We start from the raw sequence: 24,078 nt of genomic DNA, 5'->3' as shown, positions 1-24,078 counted from the left end.
AGTGATACCTGGTACATTCTGCTATTTTAGTTGAGTATCTTCTTATGAATATTAGTGCAAAGCACTAATCCCGTTACTCAGGATTTGAAGAATGTTCTCTTGATGAAATGCAAGGGAAAGAAAGTGTTAGAAAGGATTGTCAGCTTTTTTTCAGTGAGTCTCACATTTGTGGCACTACACTTAGCAGTTGACTTATTATGGGAAATACTTCTGCTATCCTGCTCACTAGATGGGTCAGAAGTAACTCATTTTATTTTGTTATACTCCTGGAGTACATCATGTTACAAATTATTAGCATGAAAAATAAGTTGGCCTTTGTATTCCAGCAGAAAACCTGAGGATTGGCTCCTGGTGAGTGGCAAAACAGTACTTGATTGCTGATGCTTCCCTTAGCTGGGTCTGGGTCAGGCTCTTCATGGGAATTGCTGTGTTTTGTTCCCATTCAGCCATATGCTGAAGTGGGAAAACTGAAGGCTTTTGAGTGTTTTTTTCAACTGGGTAAGCCAAAGTGCAAGAGTGAAATGGCTTTAGGGTGAAAGGCTTGAACAGGTTCAAAATTATAACAAGAGTTTGCAGTTTTAAAGGGTTGTGTGGTTTTGTTTGGTTTCAAAAGCCAAAGAAAAGAAGGAAAAGAAGGTTGCTGTTACTTATGGTGCTAAACACTAGTTTTACCAAGCTGCGTGTCCTAAGAAAGCAAGTTGGGCTAACCACTAGGATGCCTGAGATCTAGTTCAAGCTGGCATCCCCTTGCCATTAGGAAGGAAGAGTCCAAGAATAAACTCTCTCCTACTTTCATAGTAAACGACTGACTAATCTCCTGTGAGGTAATATCTTGGCTGAATAAGATTTTGTTTCCATTTGCTGGAGCCTGTACAGTATAATGGCATGTTGGCTATGTGCTTTCATGGATAAATAGCACCCTAGCATTCTGAAAACCCAGGACTTTTCCCCTTTTTGTAGGAATTGCTTCTAACATTTTTCTGTTTTTAGAAGAGGGAGAAACAATTAATCTTATCTCCAGGCAGCTCTTTTATGCATAGATGGTATGCTTTTGTCTCCCACTGAGTTAGCCTTGTGGCATTTCAGCTCTGCAATGAGTCATTTTTTTGTGGGCTCACTTAACTGCTGTGAGTCAGTGTTTGAGAAGAAGGGGGAAAAAATAAAATATCTTCACTTTTTCTTTAAAAAAAATAAGAACAACTTATACTATATCCTTAAGCTTTTTGATCATTTGGCTTATGTCTTTATGAAGAGAGAAGAAAGAAAATATTATAGGAAACACTTAAGGAAAAAGAAAATGAAGGGGAAAGAAGGCAATCCCTTCAATGTGGACTTTCAGATTTGCTGACAAATATTTTCTAATGGGATGGTAGCCCTTTCTGCTTGCAGTGCTTGCAGTATTGCAGTTAATTCTCTAGCAGCTTTTAAATCAGTCTGTTTCTCAGTTGTAGCTTAAATGTTTCCCTTCACCTTTTTTTCTTCCCCTAGTAATCCTTTGAAGTTGAGACTGTGTTGCATTTTTGTAATTCTTTTCTTCTGATAGCTCTGAGGACTAGAAATCATTTCTTCATTTAGTCTGTGTGCCTGTTACTGTTTACATTTCAGTTCTTCTCCCAGTTATCCTCCACAGAGTTATGCTAAAATCTTAGTATGTGGATTACAAGGAACAATTCTAATTAACCAAAGACAAATAAATTGTTTCAGTTTTTTCCCCTTCATGGAATTGTTCAGTAAAGAAAATGGAAACCTTGAGAAAGCACTAAAAGTAAATACCATGAATTTGAATTAACCTTCCCTTTCTTCCAATTTCAGAAAAAATTGTCAGACATGGATTAAGGAAAATGATCCCTATTTCACAATATCTCCTAGACTGTGTTGGATAGCTCTCCAAGAGAGGAATGGATGCAATCATGTGGTTGATTTATTTTCTGGATCAAGTTTTAATATGACCCCAGGCAAGGCAAAAAGGATTATTTTGGCAGATATATCCTTGGGTCCCATAGTCTGAGCAAAAGGCACTCACAGAGAGGTGTGTTTAGGCCATCTGCTGTCCACACTCCTTGTGTGGCAGAGCCCAGTAAGTCCCCCAGTAAACCATCTGAGTATCCATTTCATCAGGCGCTGTGTCTCTGAGTGCCCCTTGAGTCTGTAGTGAATTGTGCTGTTTGAAGTTGTGACCAGATGATTCTTATTTCTAATGAAGCTGGGTGATGGAGATTAGTGAATAAATTTTTCCAAGCAGTAGATGGGCACAGCATGCTGGGATCAGAACACCAGTGGGTTGACACAGATGTTTGCTTCTTGCCCAGAAGCTTTTTAGCAGTACCTGTGCATGAAGTTTGTTTACCAGGAAAGATCCTTGGATTGCAGGGACAGAGTCTGGCCCTATGCAACAGAAGAGAAAGATTGAAAAATGTCCCATTGAACTGTCAGTACTATCACCCTTGATCCTGAGCTGGAGAAAGAGGCCACAAAGAGAGTCTAAGACCACAGAAGCTGAAAGAAAAACAGGGCAAATTCTAACACCAGAGGTCAGAGGCCAAGTAATCTATTGTTAAGGCAAATAGGTCTTCCACATGGGTTAACTATCCAATTGCTACAGTGCTGTCTGATGGGAACCTGGTCTGGAAGTTCATGCAGCTGACAGGGTTGGATTGTAGTATGGGCCAGAAGCCTTGAGATTAATGAAGTAGACCTCAAATGTTTTGAGGATTGGATAGGAATGAACATTCTCCCTGGGGTACATAGGCATCAACTTGCTGTCATTTTGGATCTAAGACAAGAGTTAAGACTCCACAAAGACAGAGATTTAGCAGGGTGTATGAATCCTAATGAGCAAGTATTGTCCAAAAAGTAACTGATTTTTGTTGAACTTCTAGAGAAAAAACAGTATGATCTTCTTGTCCATGAGAAAAGGAAAACAGAGGACAGGAAAATTCTGGACATAAGGCATTTAACTCTTCTTTAAGTTTCTTGTCTTAAAGAACTGTTCATGTTTTGTCTAGTACCTTAGAAGAAGGGAAATGGCTCTGCTAGAGGACAGCATAATAAAGTCAAAACTAGAACAACAAAAAATTGGGACGGATATGTGCTTGTAGAAAACATAACATTGTGCACAAAAACTGATCAAGGCTGTGAAGAATATGAGAAAAGAAACTGTACTTGTCCATGCATAAGCAACAATGTTGGAATCTTTTCTTTATGAGTGTAATTTCAATCTAAATGTATTATCAGTGCTTATTTAATGTTTTAGCAAATAGGGTTTCTTACAGTGTACGTGGCTGCTAAGATTACATCCATTCCTGATCTGGAAAGCTGTCTTAGTCTTTAAACCTGCTTTCTTAATAAGTCTGCTGGTAGGAAGTCTTTTGCCACTAATATTGTAAGATCAAGAGATGTGTACACTAAAAGGCAGTGTCAAGATCAAGGCTCATGTTCCTTGGAGTGGTGAATGAAGGATAGTGGGTATTACTGAAATTGAGGGAAGATTTGCACAGTTATAATGCTTAATGAAATGGTTAGAGTCTGTTTAGGAAGGAATGACTGGCAGAAAAGTCATTTTAATGAGTCTCCCACTCATTAAAAAAATATTAAGTCTTTTTCCAACTCGCTGGCAGCTTGGAAGAAAATAATTTTTGATTCATCTGGGTCATGAGAATGAGGTGAAGGAATTGTGGAAGACCAGAGAATTGCTCCAGAGAACAGAATGATGAGCCCTGTAAGCGAACAGGAAAAAAAAGTACTTTCTTGTGAATGACTGTGTTGGAGAGGCTGTGCTCCCAGTTCAAAAACCTCATCTGATTTCTAAAAGCTGCATGGCAACATACATAAAAAATGTCAGTTTCTTTAAAATGCTCTGCCATCATAAAAGAATCCTGTATTAGAACTCAGCTTCACAGAAGATCCCCCAGCCCATCACATCAAGGTTTAGGCATCCTGTTTAGGTTGCAGGAATGATCAAGTAGTTTGAATATTTTGGTTGTTGTTCAGTTTTCTAAAGGGACAGCTTAACAGAGCAGAAAGCAGAAGAGGTAATGGGTCAAAACCAGTGAACAGAAAATATAAGTGGTACTGGTAACAAACATCTGTTAGCTCACTAATAAGTGGAATTAGAGCATCTGTTAATGCAGAAATAAATGTTTGGTCAATATTTTTCTTCTATATTTGGCAGGAAGAAGGTAGGTTATATATTCATGGTCTGTAACTGAGGAAATACTTTCCATTTAAACTGTAACTCAGAAGGATGTTAAACTGCAGATACTGAATTAGAATCACTTATCTGTTTATCAGTGGGTCTAGAGATTTGCAGCTGGATGTCTAAAAGAGCTGGTCAAAGAAATACTTGAGCTGTCAGTTTTGCACTTAGGTATGGAAACAGGGACTTCCCAGAATACTGTAAAGAACATTGATCACCTGTAGCAATTGGGTGGCCACCTTGTACTTCAGGTAAAGCTTTGTCTGTATTTGTCATCATTAGGTGTTTCATTTCTACTCAGTAATTGTTAAGATGATGATTGTTGTCAAAATTTTAAGTAGGCCAGTCCTGAATCTTTTTTTGCACAGATTCAGGTTCTGGTATTCGTTTAGTATTAGTCAGGATAATGCTGGGACTGTAGTAGTGCTATTAAGTTGCTTTACCTTGGAGTGAGCTTCTTTGGGTCCATGGCTGTAAGTGAAAAGATGATTCATTGTGTAGAAGTCTCTGACTCATCTTGGCACAACCTATCTCAGGGAGAATGTGATAAAAAGGAAGAAGGTGGGGCTGCTTATTCCTCTCCTAGTCCAGCTGCAGAAGGAATGATCTCTTCTGAGCACAAACGTACAAAGAAAAGGCACACCAGTGTGTTGCCATGGAAATTAGCTCCTGCACTCAGGTGCCAATAATGTTCAGAAAACTTTACTGGGAGAGCATTTTTTAGAGCCACATTGCTTAAACTGTGACACAGGCCTTGCAAGAAAGTTTCTCTGAGCAACCCCTCTCTTGCAGGGGGTTGTGCTAGGATGGAATGTAACAGAGAAGAGGATTCTTAGTGCTTTGGTGAGAGGTTAAAAAGATGCAAACATAGTTTTGCACTATGGCTGGGCTGGCTATCCTTCTAGCACTAACATTGTGACCATGATGAAGTCACTTAAATCATCTTAGTGAAATGGAGACAGTTTCAAGTGCTCTGCAGAAATACGGTAAATATTAGATAAATGTTTTGTCACCAATTTTATCTAAATATCTCTCTTTCACACATGTAGCTCTAAAAACTGTATATTGATAATGCTTATGAAGATGAGAGGTCAAGGTCAGGTACTTTCCATGAGCCAGCCATTGGCCACATCTAGTGGCAAATCCAAAAAGACAAAACACTTAAAAGCTGTAGAGAAATCAATTTTCATGTTCCATTCTATTTTCAGAGCTCCTAGCCAGCTGGCAGCAGCTGTGCCAAATGATATGATGTGGTGAGTGCAGCTACCTGGATAACCTGGATACCATTCCTCCCCAGGGCTGCAGAGCAGTCATTGTCATGCATGAGATAACAGAGATGTGTATCATGTATCCTCTGTGGAGAGCAGCCAGGATTCCACTGCTAAGTATAGGCCAGAGGAGCGAGCTGGGCTTTGCACAGTTGCTCTGTGGTCATATTCAATCTGAAGATAGTACCTTTTATGCTAGGTTAACATAATGTAACACTTTGACTGGGGACTGTGGATGGGGGAAGGCAAAAGGGGAAATTGGTCTTTGTTCTTCATGTGGATTTGACCCAAAATCCGCTTGTTGACAGTGATCCTGAGACCACATAAAGAGAGAGTTTGGGGTCTGGTTGGGAAAGGGAGAATTTGGAACCTCTTGTTGTAAGCCCCCTGGAAAAGAAGTAGATCACATTGCTGCTGCTCACTGTACCTCAGGATGGGAGTGGCAAAGCTGCTGATTTCACAGAGTTTTATTTGGAGTCTCTGACAAGGCACAGCATGCAGTGAAATAAGAAATGGTAAATACAGCAGGAGATAAGCTTATCCCCCACCTGACGTTACCCATCATCAGTCACAAGGAGCAATGACATTTTGCACAGTTGAGTTTTGTGAGAGGGACAGCAGGAGAGTGTATGCCTGGTCTTTCCAAGTGTCTCCACCAGCAGATCAAATCCATCTTGATTGTGGGTGAAAGATGTGGTGGTGTTTGAAGTTTTCTCTTGTTTCTGGTGAGAAGTGAGTTGAATCTGCTGTGATGACATGAAAGCAAATACGGTGTGCTTTGTTCCACTGCCTGTGAGACTATGGAAAAGAGGCTGAGCGGTAAGTGGATACAGGGAGATACATGGTTTACTTTTTTTACCCTTTGAGTTCAGTATCTTTAACTGTCACCTGATGAAGGGGCCACAGGCTGATAGATCTAACTGCAGAACTACTTTCCTTTTTTTTGTTTTTGCAGACAATTTACTTGGATGATGATGTCTCTTCCTTTGTGCAGATCAGAGGTTCTGTTCCACTGTTTTGGGAGCAAACGAGGCTTCAGGTAAAGAAATAATCAGAAAGCCTACCTTGCTTCTCTCTCTTGCTACTTAGAATTAACATAAATATATATATTATTTTTTAATATGAGCTTCAAAGCTCATTCTGTGAAAGTGCTGAGCTTTTTTGTTTTAGGTTTGTCTTGTAGAAATGTTGTGTGTTTAGATGAACAGAACTATACCAGACAAATGGCTATAGGTGACTGAAGTTTAACATTTTTGGGTGTTTAAATGCCTCTACAGGGAGCTGTTTGTAAAGGACTGTGTCCTAAAACTGAAGATTACAGCTATATCTTTATAACATTTTCAGTTTTATTCCTCTGAAATGCCTGGTTGGCTTGATAATATTGACCTCCACAATACAACTGGAGTATTTAGGGATACCAGTGCTCTGTAGGAGCATGCTACCGTGAAACAAAGTAAAACGTCTGGATGGTGTGTTTTTGGGATTTCAGTCAAAAGGGTGAAAATTATCTAATCTGATCTTTTGGGAGGCAGAGATGTAGGATTTCATCACAAGATTATTGCATCAAATATATGGTCTGTGACTTGCAGCTTATATACAGTTGTAAGGCCAAATAAGAATCTTCCTGACACACTTTGCATTCTTTTAACAGAGGGATAAGCAACTGAAAGCAGTATGCACATATATTTATGTGTGTTAGTAGAGAAAGTACATTGCATAACTGTTTTTTCAGGATACTTTAAAGGTTACATGATACTTGTTTTGATCATTAAACTAGAACCTATGTACTCTTCAGAGGCACTGGATTTAGCACAAAAGGAAATTACAAAAGGATCCCTGTTGTCTTTTAACACCATGCAGTGCAATATTTGCTTCTTTTTATAAAGCAAGTTTGTCCATATGATTGTGCAAGTCCCGGCCATGGTGTAGCTATATCCACCATGTAGCACTGTTTATCTGTATGTTACAGAGCCCTCAACCATTTTTGGCTATTGGGTAGTATCTCTAGTTAAACAGAATTTTTGATTTTTTTTTTTTTAGTAGGCCTGTTTTTTTGCCTAATTGGATTAGATTATATACTCTTACTCCTTGGGTGTGAATGTACTGACACTGGTGTTAGAAAGAATTGCAGAAACCAACCTCATGAAAAACAAAGATGATGAAATATAGGAAACAATGCATGATCTTATACCTATTTAGGAGTGTAGTTTTTGGGAGAGAAAAGAAACCCTCTGTAATAATTTTGTAACAGTAGCTACCATTCAAAAGGAACTTGAAGCTACTGTTGTTGACATCCATATCAAAAGACCTGTTAGTTTGAGGGTGCAGATTTTCATCCTTCATATTTTTGAATCGCTGTTCTGATACTTTTGAAAGAAGTCAGAATTCACAACCTATGGAACTGGCATAAATGCATCCCTCTCTACCAAGGCAAGGGCAGTAAGAATGCTAGGCTCACAGAATACTCATGTGAGGCAGTGTATTCTATTTGCAAGAGGAAGCTGGCAAAGAGATGTGATTTGTTTGGCCATAAAAAGATGTGTAGGTATCCCTTTGCTTAATGGTAATTGTGTTTTCACTTGTAATTGTAAATGTTGTCTAATAAAAGATGGGGCTTTTGTGTTAAGGATGTGGGGGTGGTTGGAGTCTGTTAGAGATGTCTGGTGCTGTTAAAAAAATGTTTTTCTCTGAAGGAAAAAGGGAGACATCTAGTGACTTTGGACTCTAGCAGTTTAAGAAGATTTTTCTATTTCTTGGTCTTCTAATATTTTATTTTAGGTTGGTTCCCGCCATTTAAGGCTCAACAGAGGTTTGGAAGCCAATGCACCTGCCTTTGACAGGTAAGTTTCATTCCACTTTGGCATCAACACAGCAGCCTGGCATGTATCCAAGGTTCCACAACTTTGTCTTCCTAGGAAATCTTGAGAAAACCTCTCTGACATGATGTGGCAAATCCCCCAGGTGTGGCAGATTATTAAACTGGTTTACTTAATTTAGTCACTTTTTTTGGTGCTTTTTTTCCTTTTTGTTTTCAGTGGTAATTGAATTAATTTGGTCTTCTGGCTCATTTCTGTAAAAGTTTAGGAATACTGAGTGATGTGCAAAAGAAGTGTTTATGCAAACCTTTGTGAGCCAACAGATGTGAGTTTACACTTATGGTACACAGAATATGTGTGCTTTACCACTCTAACAGAAGTAGCTAAAGAGTAAACACTGCTTTCACTCCATTCTGCATTTGGTCTTTTCTTCATTGTTTTCCTCCTACACAGAAATAGCAATGCCTTATTCTGTGACCAGTGTTGTATGATGCTATTATGCTGATGTTTTCTATTTTATGCAAAGATTGGCTTGTAAACATTTTAAAACCATTAAGACTCTGTTTGTTTGTCAGCTAGAAACTGTAGAAAAAGACATGCATTAGCTTGATTCCTTTGGATGTCTGACTAGGAAATGCTATCCTCTAAGGATGTATTTCTACTGATATCCATGGGAACAGTGCCTGAAAAACACATGAAGAATTTGGTCTGTGGGAAATTTTCACCTTGTAAGTGCAGGTCAAGTGATTAATTTCTGGTTTGGTTTGGTTTTGGCAGATCAGGTTGTATGTTGATTTTGTGTAAGGCCTCTTCATTACCACAACTGTTAGCACACAGGATATTATTGACTGTTAATGGTTTTGCTACACTGAAGACCCCAAACAGGGATTAGAATCTAAAGGGACTATGCAGCGTAGCGGTTTCTGCTCCAGAGGTTCTTGGCCTACATTCTCCAAGCTTTTAAGGCTCTTAAATCCTACTTTATTCAATGGCCTTTGTGACTCTTGGTCTCTTGGCCATCTGGTGATGTGATAACTTGCCCTGCCAGTGTCTGTGAAGATCTGCAAAAGTCAGTCCTTTGAAGATGGGCAAGAAAGAAGTGACTAGTTATATGGAAAAGTACACTGGAATTTAACAACCTGCTACAGCTTTTCCAAGATGTAAATTTGGCCTGCTACATGTAACCATGTGAGAAACAGGTGGTAATCTTGTTAGTTATTTTTTCATTCTCTGTCTCTCTCCCTGAGAAATCCACAGGGAGTTTTGCTTGCAGTATTCAAACAGGTGACTTGAGCTTCAGTAGTTTTGTTGTAAGGAAGTAACACTGGCAGAGAGGTAGGATCTTGATGCTGGTATCAGGAGGGTGCCAACTATATGGGATGAGTTGGCATACAGAGAAACTGGTTGCAGAATCAAGAATGCACCAGAAAATATATTTAGCTGTGTTTTCTGAAGGCAATGCTGATGACTTCTTTCTTTTCTCCCCTTCCATGGTTTTCTGTGTAATTTACTTCTGGTTAAAGGATTTAAAGAGCAATGCCAGATGTATGCTTGCTGGTTTTCACACACTTTGCCATTACACGCTATTTTGCAGCATGTAATAACTTCTCATTTTGTGAGTTTATTTTTCTTATATATTTCTATCCAGCTTCCTCTTAGATACTACTACAGTGTTGTCTGTACATGATGGAAATCAACTTTAAGATGTGATTATGTCTTGATGAGCCAGCACAGCCATGCATTCCAACTTGAAAAAGATATTTTGAGGGGAGAATGGGTGTTTTGGCATCTGGCTAAAAGCTCTTAACTTGAGAGTCCTTAAATGTCAGGCTTTGAGATTTTAGCAACATAGACCAAAAAATCCAGCCCACTTTATACTTGTCCTATTTTGAGCTTTTCCTGCAGAATCTGAGCCAGACAACTTGGCTAAAAGGACCTTTATTCTGATCCAGTGCAGCAGTTCTTATGATTAGTCATCTTCCTGCTTGATTTGAGTTCAGAGTGAATGTCTCCATGTTGCAGCAGCTCAGAGATGTTTGAACCCTGTCACCTGTGACGTGTGTTTGGACCTCTCTGGCCTTGGCACTGGAGTCATAGGCCCAGTTGTTGCTGCTGACTCTTAGTAGTTTCAGCTCTGCAAGATGCCAGACAATTCCTGTTGAAGTGTAATACATTTTCCTCTCTTCTTGTCTTTCCTGTGTAGTTCCCGGGATAGCAGCCAAGAGGTAGGAGCATGAAGGGCAATGTCAAAGCTAAGAGTGGCATAAAAGACTTGGGGCCTATTTTCTAAGACACTTCTTTCTTTAATTTCAGTACAGAATACTGTATCTATTAATTGCATACTTTCACCATTTTTACTTTAATTAGAAGGAAACTGAGAAAAGTGTCTGTAGATGGTATGGCTAAGATTTTCTGCTGGATGAAACAACCAGTGATCTCTACTTTGTATTTTGAAAATGGCAGTAGGCAAAATAACTTAGTTTTGTTTAGTACCTATTATGGTTGCTTTTGCTGTAGGCATATGATGCTTCTGAAAGAGCAGTATGGAAAACAAGTGATCGTTAACCTATTGGGAAGCAGAGGAGGAGAGGAGGTGCTCAACAGAGCTTTTAAGGTAAAAGCAATGATTTTCATTTTAACTGCTGATTTCCCTTGAGCCTCCATGTTCTTCTGTTTTCCTTCTAGCCCAGGAGGTGATGAATAGTATTTCTAAAAAAATTATGTTAACTCTTTACCACATTACCTACTAAGAATAGTGCTTCTTGGTTTCATGGCTTAGTTTCTAGCACTACCTTTCTGCTTACTTCTTCATACATTTGCATACATTCCCTTAACCAAACTTAAAAAGAAATTGCCTGAATACTCCTAAGGATGGTTAACATTTGCAAAAGTGAATCATAGCCAGTTTTGACATTGTATGCAGCCACCTATGCAGTCCCCTGGGATTGGCGGAGCTGCTTGGGGGCTGGGTGAGCCTCCATCACTGAGCACAGTGACTTAGCATCACTGAGCTGTCTTGCTCTGATTGTAATGGGAAATAGCTATCTGACACTGATTGTGTTGGGAGTTGGCTGCCTGAGCACCAGATGACAGTTTGGTATACAGAGAGAGATTTTCCTGGCCTCTAAGTATCCCCAGGCACAACTAATAGCTGATAGCAAGGATGTCAGGCATTGTAGAACTAAAGCTATGCTGCTTTCTAGTGTGGTATTCTTTTAAAAACTACTGTGAGCTTAAAGCCACTGATTGGCACTGAGAGGGGTTTGCAGCAGTGCAATAGCTGCCTGAATCTGGCTGGGAGTTGATGGAAGTCTGCCTCCTTAGGTGCTTTTTGCTTTAGCAAACTGATATAGATACTTCAGAAGTCATGTTCCTAAAACTAATGATAGGATGATTTAAGTACACACCTATAGTAAGTGCCATGTATGTATCATTGGTAAAGAATGATACCAGCAGTTCTGAGCTGAAACATTTATTACGTGAAACTAAGCAAAATAAAAATTGTGGTTGTATAGTGCCTGATAATAATAGTGCCTGATTTCTTTTCCTCTCTGTTGCAGTAGTGAATTTAGAGGGAGCGTCAAGCTTGTTGTCACTTTTTCTGTGTGACCATTTCCTCCTCCTGCAAAAGAGCTGGGAAGGACTATCTACTTCCCCAGCAGAAAATGATGAAGTGAAGGTCTCCCCTTGTACAGAATGTGGCCAAAGAAAATGATTAATGACTAAAACTTGCAAGGCAGTGAGGAAGGCACAGGAGTTGAGTCTGGTGGTTTCTGTTTTCAGCTTCTTACTGAATTTCTGCATGACGTGGCTAAGACTCTGTAATCTTTTGGTTTCCTTCTCTTTAAAATAGTTTTTCTTGTTTGTTTTGCAAACCCCACTGAAATGTAAAGGTAAAAGATAACAAATTCTGAAATGCTGAAATAACTTACATGAATAAAAGCATGACGTTTGTTGATAATTTGATACTGATATTTTCTCAAACTCTCACATTCTTGAAGATCATGTTCTAGCCAATATCATGCAACCAGACATTAAGTCAGAGACTGGGCATCTCTAGAATAAAGACCTTGCATTTGTTAATTTAATTTAAATAAATTTTAAATTGTTTTGTCTAAATTGTTACTTTTTTGCCTATTTTAGAAATAAATAAACTCTGAAAATATGCTGTGAGCTTGAATAATTTAGACTGACATCACTGAAAACCAAAGTTTTTGTATTCATTCAGAATGACTCCTTGGTCATTTCTTTACCTTTGTGTTTTAAGAAATGGATGTTTAGGAAAGAATATAGAGTTCATTTGACTTTGATGATTTTAAAGGGCTTGAATTAAAAATAAAGTAATTCATAAGAGTGTGATTAGGGTTGCAAGTTTGTCTCCTGTCATTAGTTTCTCCATCTTTTTTTTGCTTTTATTTTTCTCTTCACTTGTGCTTCAACCTTAGTAATTCTTATCAGCATTGGTTCAAATTATTCTTGTAATTACTGCTGCTGGGCTCTCTTGATCAGAATGTCACAGTTACCACCATTCATTTACCATTTATTATGCATTACCTGAATCAGACCAGACCAAAAATCAATACTGTTCCCAGGAAATGCTGTTCCTCCCACAAGCATTCCCTATAACAGATGTAATTATGTTTACAGTAAAAGCAGGAGTGTAGTGTAGAGTTGCAAATAGTCTGATAATAATTTACACTGCAGCAGTGGGTAAATGACATCCTCAAGTGCATTGCTAGTGCCAGCATCTGTCAGGGCAGATTGGGGTGTCAACAGTAACAGTCTAATGAAATACATTTTACAGGTCTCTTTCCAAGCACTGCCTTTAAATTTCTTTCTGCAGGAAAGGCTTAATGGCTTACTCAATACAATTATGCTGGTGTAACTGCTACATGTACACTTTTAATGTAATATTAGATTTGTTTTGTCCAGTGTGTGTCACAATGTAAGTGGAGAAAATCATCCCTCTCTTGGGGTGAGAATGTGCAGGAGGGAAGAGAATAGACAAAGGCTTGCATAGTTTGAGTTAATGTAATGGTTCTCTCTGCCTTTCTTGTGGAGAACAGGATGTATTACTGTTGCAGATACCTTAATGATGTGGATGTACTGTTGCAGATACCTTAATGAAATTTGTGGTGATTACGGAAATGCATGTGGAGTCATTGAAACTGGAGATGAACTACTGAGGCTATTTGTGCCTCTTCTTTCACTTCTGCAGTTTACCACAAACACTTTATAGTATGTTTCCTGGGTGTAATTGCTTACTTACTTCCTCCCCCTGAGCCTGCCTAGAGCATTATTGCTAGTGCTGTCCTCACCTCATGCACAGAGGTAGCAGCAGCCCATTGCTGAAGGGCTGCCACCAGCCAAGGCATAATTCTAATGTATAGTTTGCAGTTACGGTTTTCCTGCAGGAAAATTGGGTTCTAACAGTCAGGTTTACTTCTGTGAAGAAAACAAACGGGGAACTTCAGTTGCTTTTTTCATGTCTGGCCTTTCAAAATTCCCTATGAACTATGTGATTAACAGTCAAGGCTTATTAATGATAAAAGTGTGCTGGGATCAATCCTTACATGTGACTTGAGCAGGATTTGTTTTCCTTCATTCTCTTATCTTAACAGAAACTGCTATGGGCCTCTTCCCATGCGGAAGACAGTCCCATGATAAACTTTGACTACCACCAATTTGCAAAAGGTGGGAAAACTGAGAAACTGGAAAATTTGCTGAGGCCTCAGCTGAAGTTGCACTGGGAAGACTTTGGAATCTTCACAAAGGGCGAGCATGTAAGTCCACGGTGAGTGTCTCTGCCCCTCTGTCCCAGTGTAGCTGGGCACTGATTGTCCTGGCCTTCCCAGGTTTCTTGCTGTGTTTGGACCATGACAATAAATTGACCATCTTGAAATAAAATTTTGAGACAAAGTGTAGTCTTGGTGCTAAATCAATGATTTGGCTTAATTGCGTCTCCATGGTTTCAAATCTGCAAATTTACCAGTGTGTGGATTTGCTAATATAGTGTTGCAGATGTAATCAAGTAATTAGATGTGTTAATGGAATATATTGTGCACAGTGTGCTTGCACTGTCAATACGTGGGTGGGTGTATTCAGGCTGAACATTTGATGATCTTGTTCAATCAACTCATGATTAGATGTTATTTTAAAATATACCATTTTCTCCTCCCTCCTCTTGTGTTTGGTTACCAAAGTCTGCAGACAGGTACTTTTCGAATGAATTGTTTGGACTGCGTGGATCGTTCTAATAGTGTACAGTCCTTCGTTGCACAGGAGGTGAGTTTGTCAGAGGACCTTCCTTGGGAAACTTGTAGTACATACATTGGCTGTTTCATGGGAAAGACAGGAAAGAGGCTGTATGTCTCAGTTATGCAGGTCAGTCTTGCTGCTCTATGGTACAGAATGGTGCTGGCTGGAATACTGAGGATAAAAAGCAAAAACATATTTGAAAACAATGTTGGTTTCTTTTTTGTGTTTTTTTTTCTCCTTCTGCACCTAATCCAGATACTGTTTGCTCAATTAGAGAGCCTTGATTTGAACTCTAAACCTATAATTGAGCGCTTTGTGGAATCCTACAAGGAGATGTGGACTCTCAATGGTCAAAATCTGAGCAGAGTATTTAGTGGCAGTCGTGCCCTTGAGGGGAAGAACAAGGTAAAGAAAAATGGCAAAACTCTTTATTTACAAGTAAAGAAAGATGTCCTATTTATGCTTCAGTGTCACTTGTATTTGTAATTCCTGTCTGCTGTAGGTTGGGAAGCTCAAGGATGGTGCCCGCTCTGTGTCTCGTACCATCCAGTCAAATTTCTTTGATACAGTGAAGCAGGAAGCCATTGAGCTGCTGCTCATGGGTGACTTCTACCATGAGGAATATGCAGACAAAGGCAAGATGCTCATGGACCAGACTGCACTGCTGGGTAAAGCCAGTTTAAATGCTCCCCTTTGTCTTTGCATCTGCTTTTAGCTGTCAGATATCAGCAATTGTACCCTCAATCAATATATAAGCTGCTGTTGCTCAGATCTGTTGTTTAAAGCAGTATTTTCAAGTGACCATAGCACAACTCTTGTGCTTATTTCTCATGTTTTGTTTTGAACTTTTGAATATGTTTTTCTGTTCTTTGATAGTGATAATCTCTGACAGTTTAGAGTTGGACCAGAGGGAAGGATTTTAGGGCTATATTCCCAGCCTGCCCTGAGTTTGTCTTGAAGAAGTTTCTTGAGCTCAGCCCTTTTATCTCCTTAGTTGTGTCCTTGCCCTTTGCACATGCTTTTAGCCATTTGGATCTTTAAAGGCACATCTCTGTTATTTTAGTTCATTTCCTGCTTTGTTCCAGGCCCCTAATAGTCCACAGCATAGACATATTTGTTTGCACCCATCTAGAATAAACTCAGCTCTCTTTGAGAAGATACTTGCATGCAAAATATAGAATAATTTCATCCACAACAAGTATTGGGTGGTCAGTTTATTCCAGAGAACCATTCAGCACCACTTTAGTCCTGGGCTTGTTCCCTGATGTTGACCGCAAGGAAAATATAGATTACTTCTCTATGCCTGACTGCAAGTTGGGTAGTTAATGATTAACTCTGCTTCATTTGTTTAGACAGCAGAAGCACATTGCTGATTTTCTATACTCAGCAAAATAAGTAAATATAGCAGGGGTTTTTTTTGAAGAGTTCTTGCCCAGCTAGAGAGGCATGGCAGTGCTAGATTTGTACTGATGTGAGACTGTGCTGCTCTCCATCTTTCCTTCCACATTCTAAACTTCTAAGGGCTTCAGTTTAAGTTGTAACTTATGACATGCTTGATTGCTTGTCCTGGTTTCAGGAATAAAGTTCATTGGCTTCCTCGTGTGTGGTATAATGTTGTGTTTTGGATTTGAGACTAATGAATGAGCAAGTGCTTGTATGTTGTACTTGGTTGCCAGCTGTGTTAAAACACAGCAGGCTGGTAAGACACACTGAGGGTTTTAGTTGTTGCTATATAGTGTTTATAATAAGTCAAGGACTTTCCACTTCTCACGCTCTCCCATTCAGAAGGCTGGGAGCACTACAAGAAGCTGGGAGGGGATGCAGCCAAGACAGGTGACTCCAAATGTCCAGAGGAATATTCCATACTAAATGATGTCATTCTTGGTATATAAACCGGGAGGGGGGAAAGCTCCCCCTCCCCCTGAGGGCTGCTGCTTTGGAACTGGCTGGGCACTGTGCCACACTGGTTTTGTATATTCTAATTCTACTTTTTTTTTTTCCCTTAAACTGTCTTTATCTCAATCCATGCATTTTCTCACTTTTACTCTTGGGATTCTCTCCCGCATTTTGCTGCAGGGGCAGGGAATGAGCTGGGATATGTACTACAAAGCACTGGTTGCCCAGTGGGGTTAAACCATGACAGTGCTATAGACTAAACGGAAAAGATTATGGGAGATAAAAGAATTTTTTGCTTATTACTTGAAAAAGCACAGAAAAATGCAAGCTGAAAGTTGGTGACCAGCCATTCCCAAGCTTTCAAAGGGTGCCTGGTTTCTATAAGAGAAATTGCTGACATCAACCCCAGTTATCTTGTAGCTACAAGATAATACTGCCATTGCCATAGGAGTTATTCCCTACCTTTTGTATTGTTGCTGCTAGGGTAATGTTATTATTTCAGAGTGACTGTGCTGCTGCAGTGGGGATGGTTTCTGTCCTTTTACAGCACATTCTTCTTTTAAACACCATCTTTCTCTCTCCCCTCTTCTGTCAGTAACTCCAAGTATTTTGAAGGCCATGTCAGAGCGTCAGTTTGAATTCACGAGCTCCAAGCGTGTTCGTGTTGCCACGGGGACCTGGAATGTGAATGGGGGAAAGCAGTTTCGAAGCAACATCCTTGGTACCAGTGAGCTGACAGACTGGCTGCTGGATTCTCCCAAACTCTCAGGAGTTTCAGAATTTCAGGGTAAGACTTCACAGTCAAAACGTGTAAGCAGTATTTGCTGGCATCTCTAGAGACAGTGAGTCAGGACACAAGATTTGACCAGCCTTTCAAAGGCAGTACATTTTGGAGAGCATTTTCTGTCAGTTCTTAGGGGTGTATTCAGCTTCTCCATGCTTTTGCTGCCCTGCAGAAGTGGAATGGTGTGTGACCTCCTGACAGTCAGAGTTCTTTGAACACTTTGAAACAGTCCATGTGACTGTTTCAAACCTTCAGCAGGTCAGAATTCAGAGCTCTCTTTCATGCCATCCTGAGATGTATCTACCTATTCTGCACCCTGTACATAATTTTCTTCTCCCATATCTCTGTTCTTTGTTCTTTGTCGTAAGCAGGAGCTACATGTTTAGGTACCATCAGACCATCTTGGTCTCTCATCTGGAGCTAAACATATCTCTGCAGTCTGGACTGTGAGCTTCTCTGGAAATGTTGCTATCAAAGCCTTCAGACAAAAAGATTTACTTTGTTGAGGGCAATATTTCTTTAGCAGTATAGAGAACTCTTATGCTTGTGGTTTGATGAAATTGGCTGCTGAATTTCTTATTTATGGAACAAGGTCAGGTATTGCAATTGATTTACAGATTTTTTATTAAGGTAAATGAGAAGGGAACATTCTGTCATTTAAAAATTGAGTGGTTGCAAAACCCATGCTTTTGTTGTTATAGTGGAACATTTAGTTTTCTTCAGGCATCACAGGCATAGTCCTGTACCTAACCTTGTAGCTCAGGAATACATTCCTCAAATCCTTGGCTCCCTTATACAAGTTGTCTCATTTGAACCCTTAGTTCCTGAGTGGTATGTGATTAGGTGCAGACCTCTGTATTCTGAGCAGCCTAGGTAAGTGATTAGTCCAGTCTAGTCTATTTCAGAAACACTTCAGATGTGTTAGTGCATGACTGTGCCCATAACACTAAAATTTGTTGAGAGCCTGTCATGTGTTAGCCTTGCCAGACTATCCCCTGAGAGAAACAGAGGAGCAGGCAGTTGTGACATGGTAGGTCTGAGCAGCTTCTGGAAGAGAGCTGAGTTATGTGAATGGGCAGGGCTAGGGTGCAACCATGCAAATGTCTGAATCCATGTTAATGCCAGTGCAGTGCCTACACAAATGGGCAAGTCTTCAAAGACAGATGTCCAAAATTATTAATGGGAAATACACATCACAGTGCCTGTCTGGTTAAGCTAGTAAAGGAGGCTAGCTATCATGCTAGTTTCACCCTTGTGTCTGCACAGAGTTGTCTTTAGGCAATGGACAGACCTAAGGGGTCAACAGATTTGCTTCACACTATTTTATGACAGCATCTGATCTTTGATGTTTCCTCAGAGTAATATCCACAGAGCCAGGGAAAGAGGGGTGGGGGTCATTGTGCTCTAGGGTGATCTAACCTTAAATATAAGTGATCTAAGAAGGACTTGGAAGAAAGAAGGCAAGAAGAAACTTCAGAAGTGTCCTTAAACTAGATAAATTTGCTAAAGGCATTGAGATGGAGGTGACATACTGGTGTCTAGACAATTAAGTTCAGTTACACAGGAATCTGTGTCAGAAAGGAAGAGCACGTTGGATAAAATGACAAGAGGGTAAGAGATGGTGACTAGTGAGGTGTTGCGGCTTTAGTGGTGATTGGGGTGTGGGAGAGAGGGATTAACACTGCTACAGTATAATGTTCTGTTCTGAACTGCTTCCTGCAGGAGAGATGAAGACCAACTGGTGGGAGAAAAGCAGGAAAAAAATTCAGAGGAACTGCAGGGGATGTTTTATGATATCAGATTAAAGGAGCTATGAATATGTATAGCTTGGCAGGGGATACACAAGATAGAAATACAGGAAGGATCTCTGACAGAAATTAGAATACAAATCATTAGAAGAAACAACAAAATTGTAATTCTGGCATGACTTTTCCTTCCTGCCAACAGATGATGATAACTGCCCTCCTGACATATTTGCAGTGGGATTTGAAGAGATGGTTGAATTAAGCGCAGGGAACATTGTGAATGCCAGGTACGTAAAAAAAAAACAAAACACCAAACAAACAAAACCAACAAAAACCCCTAATCAACCAACCTAAAAAACCAACCAACCAAAAAAAACCCTTGCAACTGTAAAAAAACCCAACCCAATCAAACAAACAAAACCCCAACAAAAAGAACATAATCTTCCCCGAAGGAACTGGCCATGTTCATTTTTATGGTCACTGGGCTCACTCAGTTCCAAGTCTGTTGTTTGCAACCATAGCTGGAAATATGTTTTCCATTAAAAATGTCATTGGGATGATGTTGAAAGTGCTCAGTTTCCTAAGTCTCTTAAGTCTTTATGTTGTCAGAGAAGAATTCTGATGGTTGAGCTTGATCTAACGCTTGTCCTTAAAGCCCTGTCTGATGTTGGAAAAATGCTCAGTGACTTACAAACCTAATTGCCATTCATGTGGGAATTCTAAAATTGTCTAAAAATGTCTCTGTGGCTAATTGTATTTGTGAAAATTGTAGAGAAGACGTTAAATGCAAAGCCTGAGGTTGGCATATCAGCATGTGCAGTAGGCCGTTGTGCTTACTGATCCTAGTGAATCTGAATGGAGGTGGAACCCTGAAGATCATGTTTCCAATGCCGATTCATTAGGCTGGCCACTTAGCTGTCTGTTTTGGGAATGACAAGTTACAGCAGTGCTTAGTGTGGCTGCTGGGCTGGTGGTATATCTGCATGGATATGTTGACTTTAGAGAAAAGAAACAGCTAGATCCACTGACGTGAAGGTATATGCAGGTCTTCACAAACCTTTGCTAGGAACAGCCAACAGTTGTGAGTAGCCAGTCACCTTCCAGTCAGAAAAAAAATTAAAACTCATGAGATTGATTTGGAAATTTGTTTTTACAGTTATGATTGCTGTAATCAGCTTCCAGTTATCCCCAGTGAATGGGTGTATCCAATGTCATGTGAGTGTGGGTGTTTCTAAGTGTATTAGACAAATCCCTCACACATCCAGAAGCAAGATAACTGTATTTGTGTGCTGTGCCTGGGCTCACTGACCCTGCTAACTCTAGGCTGGCTTACAAGGAAGTATTATCGGTCTCTGCCATGCGTTCTACAGCACTTCACGTTCTACAGCCTAATGGGATGTCTGTAAACCTAAGGCACAGTTAGCCTGTGCATTTTATTGACTGTATGTGGTTTGTTTTGATTCCATTAAATGATTTTATGTTTGTTCCAGTACAACGAATAGAAAAATGTGGGGAGAGCAGCTTCAAAAAGCTATTTCCAGGACTCATCGCTACATTCAGCTGACATCAGCACAGCTTGTTGGTGTTTGTCTTTTCATCTTTGTACGACCATATCATGTCCCCTTCATCAGGTAAAGAAAAAGCCAAACCAAACAAAACAACAACAACAACAAAACAAAAAAACCCAGAAAACCAAAACAAACAAAGAACCCCACCCCAAAATAAAACTAATCTAACAACAACAACAATCCTCAAACCAACTAAACAAAAAAGCCCCAAAACCCACCCTGTGACTTCAGTGACATCTGGTGTTGGAGCATGGCCAGAGAACATGGGGAGGACTTGCTCATCTTGGTGGGAGTCATGCAAACCTGTGTTCTGGTCTCTGCTCAGCATGGAGAAGAGGGAATCCTTCCAGACAGCAACAGGCTGGAGTCCATCTCCCTGGGTAGCACAAAGGCTAGACAGCCTCAGTGTTTTCCTCCAGGTAGCTGAAAAGCCAGGCATACTCCAGGTGGGCAGTCAGGGTAGAGCACCTTGTTTGGGTGCTATCTTCCTGGGAAGGGAATAACCTGGGCTAGTAAGTCCAAGAGTGTTTGATGCACTGAATGAAGGAAGTGCCTGCCCCTGCCTGAAGGGCAGGTTTTACTTCTAGCCCTGTCCATGATTCCTTATGGAAACAGGGATAGTTCTAGACCTAAAAAGAATGGGAGAAAGAGACCTAATTTTGGCCCTTGACATTTTATAGAACTGAGAGGTAAGATGTAAGAAAACCTATGAAGTGTTTGCCTTTCCCAGATGTCATGAGAACCAGAACTCTGTGCCCAGTCAGGAGAGTGCAGAGCTATGTATCCTCTGCTTACTGACTCAGCTGTCCCTGGAGAGTGATCAAACTCCTCCTAGAAAATTACCCGTGGGGATACTTGCATTAAAATACCTTTGCTGTGGGCAAGAATTATGCAGGCTAAGTGTAAAAGAATTATGCAGGCTAAATGTAAATGGTTAGGAAGTGAATAATTAGCCAAAACTATCTTTGGGCATCTGTCTGACCTTAAAGCCCCGAGATCCAAACACTCCTTTCTAACCCCATATTAGGGCACTGATTGGCCACTGCATTTTGTGATTAAAATATCAAAAGCTGCCTCTTCCTTCCCTGTGATCTCATATCTACTGAAAATCTCAGAACAGAGCTTGTCCAACATCAGGTGCTGTAGGCCAGACAGAGCAATACAATGCAGGTAACTCTGGTGGTCTTGGATTGCTGCTTTCCAGTAATCTTTCTTCAAAATTATTTAAAGAAATTTTTTTTTTGCTGCTGCTATGAAGCAGTCCAGAGGAGAAGTGTTTCTCTCAGTTTGTGACTCTTCACCTGGCTTACAAAAAGTTTGAGTAATCCAGTAGGAAATTCGTGGTTTAAATGGAAATCAGAATCAGAACAGTACAGTGGTTCTGTTGCAGTTGTCAAACTGCTGGAAATTGGATGTAGCCCTTTGAAACTCAAGAGAAAAAGGGAAGTTGATTTTACTGACCGAGTTTCATTATTTAATGCAAATGTGCTGCTATGTGCTATGTGAGCATAATCAAATCTAACCTGTAGGCTTGCATATTTTCCCCATGTCTAGAAGAGGAAAGGAAAAATGATCAGAAGTGCAAAAAAGTGCTTCTGTGCTTACAGAGATTGAAGAGATTTAGACAGAAGATAGGGAATAGAGAAATAATGAGACAATAGCTGGTTTATACATCAGCGAAATGATTGATGAAATACAAGCAGCTGAATTTACAGCGGGTAATTTCAGCATTACCTTTGCCATGAAGGAAAATCAGTTGAATACCAGTCAGGAGATGGGTAGGCAGGCAGCAGGAAGGGAGAACTTTAGTGAAAAGACTGAACACCGTGCTTCTGTAGGAGTGCTTAAAACCCATTGTTTCATAGAAAACTTTGATGTTCCTTCTTTGCCTCCCTGAGGGTGTCTTCTGGTGGTGTCCTGCTGTCAGGAAAAGACAGGAAATTAAAGATAGAGAAAAAAGGTACAAAAGATGGGGGAGGAAGAGAGAAGAAAATGAAGGGGGTGGGGAAAGGAGACCTGTATCATCTTGCATCATTTACATCACGAATTTCTGAGAATAACTTAAATAAGACTTAGCAGTTTTCTGCACGTCCCTTTTTAACATCAGTAATATTCTTGTCAGATCTGCTTGATGTTTTCTCTGGAAAGTAAAATTTTCTCACTGGGAAAGACATGCATGGCACTAGGGTTGGCTGAAACAATGATCTCATCATTTAGTTATCTGATCAGACAGCCATGCTTTGTTCTTGGAGTATCCTGGTTATTTGGGAGAAATTACCCTGAGAGCAGGTGGTCTGCTTTATCAAGTTATCTCTCTGTAGTGAAGTGTATGCTAATCATCACATTGAAATACTAAGTGATTAGCAACATGGAGACCTTAAGCAATTTGTCATCAGTACAGAACTCATTTGAGAAGTTACATATAAATAGTTGTATCCAATAATCCCTGATTTTATCACATCTGATTTAATGAAGTATGGGTTATGATCTGCTGCTCTTTAATTAAATGGAAAATCCATCATGAATTGTGAAGTTGGGTTTCAGCACATATGAACAGTAAATTGTTATCTGTCTGAAAAGCACATTTCCACATGTTCAAAAGTAAAAGGAAGCATAGTAATAAAATTTAGTTATTGTCAATATTTTAAGGATCATGGTAGAGGGAAACTTGAAAAGTATATTCTATAGAAATTGCCAGTATTTCAGAATTAGGTCTCGCTGGTCTGTTTGGAAGGGACAAGAAAAGGAGAAAAATATTTTCAAACAGTTTTATTTCTATAGTATTGTATTAAACTTAATTTGAAGCATAAGCATTTGAACACCAAGAAACTAAAAGATGTGCCTAAAAGCAGCAAGCTTTCTAGAGGGGAGAAGACATGGCATTGTAAACTGGCTTTTCCCTTTGTGTTGCAGTCAAAGTTAATTGAATGTTTGTCCCTGAAGCCCTTTACTCTGTTCCCTTTCTGTTTTTTTTTTAATGCAGGGATGTAGCAATAGACACCGTGAAGACAGGAATGGGAGGAAAAGCTGGGAATAAAGGGGCAGTGAGCATTCGTTTTCAGTTCTATAGTACCAGTTTCTGCTTTATATGCAGTCACTTGACTGCTGGGCAGACTCAGGTGAAAGAGAGGAATGAAGATTATAAAGAAATCACACAGAAACTCAGCTTCCCAATGGTAAGTGTAGACGTATGTGTGCTAAAAGTATTGGAGGTAAAGGTGGTATCTTTACATCATGAAAGCTGGTCTCAGGCTGCCTTTGATGACCGGTCATCAAAGAAGGCATCTCAGTACCAAGAAAGAAAATGCTAAAGAAAACGTTAGCAAATAAATAAATAGGGAAGCATGTTTCACAGAAGATTAGGTACTACCCAATGTAGCACCTGCTTTACAAAAGTACTAATCCTTTCAAAAAACAGAGTTGCTCCAGTGCTTGAAAAGTCCTTGGCTTTGAGCAGTTAAGCTCTAGATAACTGATGTTGGAACTGGAGAGCGATATTGATAGCTCTTGCTGGCTCTAGTAAGTGAGAATTCCTGAAAGACCATCCA

General features: G+C 39.9%; 1 protein-coding gene across 1 annotated transcript in view; it reads left to right on the top strand.

The window, feature by feature from the left end:
• SYNJ2 (synaptojanin 2) overlaps positions 1-24,078 on the top strand; it is a 54,744-nt gene that overhangs the window by 12,973 nt on the left and 17,693 nt on the right. Inside the window, exons 4-14 of the mRNA XM_066546924.1 lie at positions 6,419-6,502; positions 8,242-8,303; positions 10,797-10,893; positions 13,901-14,073; positions 14,483-14,564; positions 14,793-14,942; positions 15,040-15,205; positions 17,029-17,220; positions 19,165-19,249; positions 20,453-20,593; positions 23,514-23,706. Coding sequence (XP_066403021.1) covers positions 6,419-6,502; positions 8,242-8,303; positions 10,797-10,893; positions 13,901-14,073; positions 14,483-14,564; positions 14,793-14,942; positions 15,040-15,205; positions 17,029-17,220; positions 19,165-19,249; positions 20,453-20,593; positions 23,514-23,706 — 1,425 coding nt within the window. The remainder of the gene's footprint in view (positions 1-6,418; positions 6,503-8,241; positions 8,304-10,796; positions 10,894-13,900; positions 14,074-14,482; positions 14,565-14,792; positions 14,943-15,039; positions 15,206-17,028; positions 17,221-19,164; positions 19,250-20,452; positions 20,594-23,513; positions 23,707-24,078) is intronic.

The sequence above is a fragment of the Molothrus aeneus genome, chromosome 3 (assembly GCF_037042795.1).
Source record: "Molothrus aeneus isolate 106 chromosome 3, BPBGC_Maene_1.0, whole genome shotgun sequence".
NCBI classification, from domain to species: Eukaryota; Metazoa; Chordata; class Aves; order Passeriformes; family Icteridae; genus Molothrus; species Molothrus aeneus.
Note: the sequence above shows the minus strand (reverse complement) of the source record. Positions and strands in the feature narration are given on the sequence as shown.